This window comes from Coffea eugenioides, chromosome 6 (assembly GCF_003713205.1).
Source record: "Coffea eugenioides isolate CCC68of chromosome 6, Ceug_1.0, whole genome shotgun sequence".
Taxonomy (NCBI): Eukaryota; Viridiplantae; Streptophyta; class Magnoliopsida; order Gentianales; family Rubiaceae; genus Coffea; species Coffea eugenioides.
This window is the reverse complement of record NC_040040.1, coordinates 55064455-55071278: the sequence shown is the minus strand read 5'-3', so window position 1 is coordinate 55071278 and position 6824 is coordinate 55064455. Positions and strand designations below refer to the sequence as shown.

General features: G+C 35.0%; 1 protein-coding gene across 1 annotated transcript; it reads left to right on the top strand.

The window, feature by feature from the left end:
• The first annotated feature begins 294 nt into the window (after nucleotides 1–294).
• LOC113775199 (rust resistance kinase Lr10-like) lies at nucleotides 295–1744 on the top strand. The gene has a single exon (XM_027319971.1). The coding sequence runs from the start codon at nucleotides 508–510 to the stop codon at nucleotides 1528–1530; it is 1023 nt and encodes a 340-aa protein (XP_027175772.1). The 5' UTR covers nucleotides 295–507; the 3' UTR covers nucleotides 1531–1744.
• The last annotated feature ends 5080 nt before the right edge of the window (nucleotides 1745–6824 follow it).

Genomic DNA, 6824 nt, shown 5'->3' with positions numbered 1-6824 from the left:
AATTAATAAAAGTTGATTTTCAAGCATCCAATTGGACATTGACGTTGACTTTTGTACTTAGGCGATGTGGCTCTCATATTGACAGAAATCTCCGAATTCGTCTACCGACATGTCTTCGGCCCATATGGATATGCATGTGAGTAATCTGATTTCTTTGATTTACAGAAAAACCATTCTTTAATCAATCAGATTCTTTCTATTTCAATATTTCCATTATAATCCTTTAACTTTTCTTTTATAAGCAGATTACTTTGATATTAGTGGCATAGTTTCGGGTAAGGCATCTGATTTATAGTTGAAAACTCTGTCTATTGGACATACACTAACAGGCAGTCAATCATTGTTTTGTTCTTATTGTTTTGTTCTTCTATTTCAGTTTTACTATATGCAGCAATAAAAGTCATTGGCATTATCCTCTTGTTTGCTTTCCTCTTTTATCGGTGTCGTCGGAGGCATTTATCGAGGTATGATACAATAGAAGATTTCCTACAAGCAAACAACAGCCTCATGCCCATTAGGTACTCATACAAAGAAATAAAGACAATGACAAAAAATTTTGAGGAGAAACTAGGTGAAGGAGGCTATGGTTTGGTTTACAAAGGCAAATTGCGCAGTGGAGGTACAATTGCTGTCAAGATGCTGAACAAATCAAAAGCTAATGGACAAGATTTCATCAATGAAGTTGCAACTATTGGAAGAATACACCATGTGAACGTGGTTCGGTTAGTGGGATTTTGTGTTACTGCCTCAAAACGTGCTCTAGTGTATGATTACATGCCAAATGGCTCTCTGGATAAGTTAATTTTCTCAAACTGTCAAAATGGTTCTCCATTGAGTTGGAAGCAAGTTTACGAGATTGCAAAGGGGGTTGCTCGTGGCATTGAATACTTGCATCAGGGGTGTGATATGCAAATTCTGCATTTTGATATTAAACCACATAACATCTTACTCGATGAGAACTTTGTTCCAAAAGTTTCGGACTTTGGACTTGCAAAACTCTACCCGATGCAAAAGAGTATTGCAACTCTTACTGCTGCGAGAGGAACTTTAGGTTACATGGCCCCGGAGTTGTTCTATAAAAAGATTGGAAGGGTCTCACATAAGACAGACGTTTACAGCTATGGAATGTTACTAATGGAGGTGGCAGGAAGGAGGAGAAATGTGGATGTGCATGCTGAGCATTCAAGTCAAATATACTTCCCTTCATGGATTTATGACAAATTCGATCAGGTGGAGGAAATGGAAATCGGAGATCATGCAACTGAAGAAGAAAAGACAATTACAAGAAAATTGATTTTGATTGCCTTGTGGTGCATACAAATGACACCTGAGGATCGTCCTTCAATGAGAGAAGCCTTACAAATGCTTGAAGGTGATGCTAGTGGCCTAAAGTTGCCTCCTAAACCGTCGTTTTACCCTCCAGATTCACCCATATCCATGCAAAGAAGCAGTGATAGTAGTTCTTCTAACGAGTCAACGGCACCCCTATGTAGCTCTGTTGCTTTAGAAATAGAGCAGATGGATGACTAAGTAGAATGCGTGCATTCAGTGAAATCTTTGTCTAGTGGATTTGTCTTTCAAACTCTCAAATATGCCACCTAGTACCAGATAACATGGCAAACTGAAATATCAGTTTGGCATCAATAAACTGAAGGGTAGCACCTTGATATATGCTTCATATGTAATAGTAATACCAGCATCAATCTTTGAGTTTAACATAATAATTTCTACAATTGAGCTCCAACACATATTTTTTTCTTAAACTATTATGTTATCTAAAAAAGTGAGCAGCATATCTAAATATTTCCTCCAAATTCGTAAGATCAATCCTTTCCAATAGTGTTGCTGCTACTAGTCAAATTGTTAGTTTATAGCCTTGTAGCCATTTTTCCTTATCCTTGGATTTTTCCTTTGAAACATGTCGTTCCTTTTCATCAACGTGGAGAATAAGACATTTCCTAGATACTGCCTGCTTGAGTAAGTGGAGGCAAATGCTTCATGGTCTAGCTGATATACTTTTCAAATAATCATGAAGAAGAGAACTAGTATTTCTTCTTGTACCTCCTTCTTGATGGTTCAGTTATTTAAGTTGAGGTTTTGTCGTGTTGAAGAATTCAAGTACGTAAGAAGCATCACGACATTAAGCACAACCATTGGCACCTTCTCTTGAATTATGGATAGGTTAACTGTTATTGATTGCTACTGTCATTGTCTCTGAGTTCATATGATTTGATTACAAAAGTCAGTCATTGCTTTCAAGGGGGGGGGAGAGGAAAATGGATTGCTGGCCATAGGGAGCTACTTTGTGTCATAATGATAAACCGTTCTGAAAAGATCTAAACTTCAGTTTTTCAATAAACGCGTCTGAACATGTTAAGATCTAAATCCATTAAGTTTCAGTGCTGAATGAGATTATCAAACAAGGTCTAAGTAACAACCATTGGCACCTTCTCTTGAATTATGGATATGTTAATTGTTATTGATTGCTACTATCATTGTTTCAGTGTTCATATGATTTGATTACAAAAAGTCAGTCATTGTGCCTAAGCTTTGGAGAGGAAACTCGAATTGCTGGGGATAGGAAGCTACTTGTGTTGTAATGATAAACCGTTCTAAAAGGATCTAAACTTCAGTTGTTCCGATAAACTTTCTTGATATGTGTTGCACGAATACAACATTTTAAAAAGTTTTGGCTTTAGGGAGAGAGGTGACATATTAGGCTTGAAAATGAAAGGCGTAGTAGTACTCTTAAAACAAATGTCTCAGCTCAGGAACAAATGACATTAAGCACTTGTTGCCCTCACGAAGTACCTTTTGATCGTGACATTTTGTTACCCTGCAGTGAGGCCAGCATTTCCCGCTAGATAGATCAGACAGACAGAAATACAGAACTAATTAGTTCTAATGACAGTAAACAAGAAATCATGAGTTCAAAGTGCGAAACAAATGTTGCATCTAAATTCCATAAATATTCATATACATTCTTATCATATTAGTTCACATGTCAAAAGAATTATAAGTATCTCTACTCTGTGAGGAATTTCATATTAACACAGGCATTTAAAACTATTTTATTCATTAGAGAGTGCTAAAACTACTTACCTTAGTGAAAATGAATCAATACCTAACTTAACTTAGGTAATTCCTGTGATACACATCTTTCATGCCTATAACAGCTAAAGCCTAATTTAATTTCTAACTCTTAATAATAGAGTAAATTATCAATATGTCAATTACAACTCAGTCCGGGACCAATAAGAGCAAAAGAAATATTTTTGAAGCCGAAACAGGGAAACGAAGAAGTGGGGACTGGGCCTCACGTACTCAAAGCCACCACCTTACACGACTTATAAGAATTCATCCAAACTTCAAGATTTTCACTCATTTTCCCATTTCACTTTTGATTAAGATTCCAAATATAAAACAAGCATAGACAGGAACCAAACCATGAAATCATTGTATTTCATCAACTGATCATTTCATCGCAAAATTTCTAAAATCATCACATAGTCCCACTAAATTAGCCAACAAAATAACAAATAGGCAAAAGACTGTTAAAGAAGTCAGAAGTGAAACCTTAACTACTTGGGAGGAAGGATGGATTAAGTAGTATTGGAGAGGAAGTGTAAATAAGAGATCTCGAATTTGAGACCGCCCACTTACATTAAAAAAAAAAAAAAAGACCCCAAGCACCTCATTTATTCTAACTCTTTGATCTGCGAAGCTTTCACCTTGATCAAGAGAAGGACTAAAGAGAGATTTTAGAGAGAAATAGTACGAAGGGTAAGAGAGAGTAAAATGAGGTCCAACTCATATTCTTTCAATATAAAAATTTGCCAAATTATTAATTAGTCCCCCAACTTCTAAACTTAATCACATATACCACCAAGGTTCTATAACCTTCACTAATTAACCCATGAAATAAAGTTACATGGTCTTTTTTTTTTTTTTTGGTTAGAAGTTACATGGTCTTAAATGTTACACTTATGCTGCAAATATTTGGAGAGAAATGTGCAGAATTTGAATTTGGCATACAGAGGAGCATATGCTTTGAATATTAAACTGTCTTGGCTCAGATTTTATTGTGCTAGGAAAAATTTTCTTGATTAAATAGTCAGGTCGTCTCTTGCATCTTGTGTCTGTCATATATGGGAAGAGAGAAACAAGAGAATTTTCACTAAGGAAGAAAAAGCTACTCCAGCTACTCCTACCATGTAGCAGCCCATCAGCACTGAGGTTAGAGCAGTTGTAGCTTCTTGGAAGAAGATTACACTAACAAAGTATAGCATGGAATTAATTTTGATCTTATACTCTTACCGTGAGTTTTCTCTTTGTTTAGTTGATGACCTTGGGTGTTGTTTGCAATTAGTGTACTTTGGACGGTGTTGCTGGTTTGGCCTTTTGCTACTTCTCATAATAAGCTCTGTTTTTGCGATATCAATAAAATGAATACCTTACCGGGAAAAACAAATGGAGGTAATAAGGGAACAATTTTATTTTTTTAATACAAAAATAACAACAAAGGAGTTGACCAAAAAAATAACAACTTGATTTTGTCAATAATAATAATAATAGCAACGACTTCGGTGCTAAATTCAATTGACAATGGTGTGTATTTCAACAAAAAGAACATACTGGAAATAAGAAAAATGACACAAGTAGTCAAGTTTAGATTGGGTTCCCTCAAAAAAGGGGGAAAAAAAAGAGTATGTCGACTTAGTTCTTTAGTCCGAAAGGAGTTCAGCATTAGTTTTTAACATTGACTCGGTCAATCATTAATAGTATGTTGCAAGTTTAGATTTTGGAAGCTTTGACTTGGTAACCTATCTTGGATTTCATCCTTTCTTTAAATTTTTTTTTGGGTTCTGGATGCAGTAATAATTCTTCTATTGTGACTCTGTTGCTTTAGAAAATGGTGCTACTTAACTTTCTCATTCTAATTTTTTAGATTTTTTAAAAACTTTCCCATTCTTATAGCTATGGAAGTTATTTCTTCTTTTTTTTTCAAATATTATTTTGTTTGCTCATAAACACGTTTTCCAACTAATTTTTTTTAAAAAATATTTTCATCCAAGTTTTTATCTTACATACATCAACATCATAAAAAATATTATAGTAATTATTTCAAATAATATTTTAAATAATACACTATCTAGACACACTTTATGCATCTTCTACTTTGTTTTAATTTTTAATTTTTTGTATTTTATTCTTATTTTTGTCAATAAGATGAAATTTAAAATGTTCAAACCAAGTAACAACACGTAATTCTAATACCACTAGCATGTATTTCCAAAATGAACACTGAAGTTTTGCATCTTTGTTACAAAATTATACAAATAACCTATAATGATATGGTTTTACACTATTTAGAGACGGTTATAAATGCCACAAACTCTTAACTAGTTATACTCTTGATAAGAAAAACCTGATAGACATATGAGCATGTTAGAGTGTGTTTGGATGGTGTATTTTTGGATGTTTATATAAAATTCTACTATAACTTATTGTTCTACGCTAGAAAATTTTATTTTTTGTGTATTTGAGAGTTGAAAAAACAAACTTTCTTTTTTCTTTTTCTTTTCCTTTTCCTTTTCCTTTTTGTTTTCTTTTTCCTTTTCCTTTTCCTTTTCTTTTTCCCTCCCTCTCCCTTCCTTCCTCCCTCCCCACTGCAACACCCAACTCTCCCCGGCGGTGCCGATTCCCCCCATCTCTCTCTTCTCCTCCCACTTTCTTCCTCCTCCATCCCTCCCTCTTCCTCCTCTCCCCTTCCTGATTCCCCCACAACCCCCCCTCCTCCCTCCTGGAACCAGCAGGGTAGGAGATTTTTAATTTTCATAAACTGCAAATTTTAATTGTCATCAAAAGTATTAATGATAATAACTACCAAGTAAGTGCTAAAGTCTAGATTGCAATGCCTTCCACATAACAGAAGTTTAGATTGGACTCCCTTAACAAAGAATGAAAAAAGAAAATGAAAGAATGAAAAGTTTAAATTGCGTGGCTTGTCAAAAGTCAATTGAGGTTAATGACAAAGTTTTTCTTAATAAACAACTCTAGTAGTCAAGTATAGATTGGATTCCCATAAACCGTTACCGGGAAAGGAGGTTAAAATTTACTAGTTAGAGTGCATTCATTTGCTCTAAAACCTTACCAAGCAGCACCTTCTCCTCTGAACATCCGGCTATTTTTAGTCAATCATTAATAGCATGTTGCAAGTTCAGAGTTTGGTAGTTTTGCTGTCCCTAATCTTGATTTACTTTTTGGTATCCGGATTCAGATTTGATACCATTGTCGATAGCCTGTTACGCAAATGATTATCATACCTTCAATTCCAAACACACCGGCTGTGACCATAGCCCATCTTCTTGCAGAGGCACTGATGCTAGTTTAAAGTGCCCGTTTCGGTTCAAAGGTGATCATGCAGATTTGTCCTATGTTACAGTTGAATCTAGAAAATGTCGTAACTTTTGGGGCCCTCGTATTGAGATGCACTAATTGCTACTGTCCTATATCACAGTTGAATCTGGAATATTAATTATTAAGATCAGGTTTAGAAAAAGTCGCTGTAACTTTTGGGGCTATCGTATTCAAGTGGTCCGTTTGGAGTATTGACTTTATTGACATTGAATTTCTATAAAAAATCAGGATAAAATTAAAAATTTTCTACTATTCAATACCTGTGATCGACAATTTTCTCGATCAATAGGGGAGCATTGACATGTTAGTGTGGGAAAAACAAACAATTTTTAAAATTCTATATCTAGACTTGGAATTTTGCCAAGCCCCGCTAACCCCGTAAATTCCTAAAGAATGTCAATTTT

Coding starts and splice junctions, on each gene's coding strand:
- LOC113775199 (XM_027319971.1), top strand. CDS start 508: ATGCCCATTAGGTACTCATACAAAGAAATAAAGACAATGACAAAAAAT.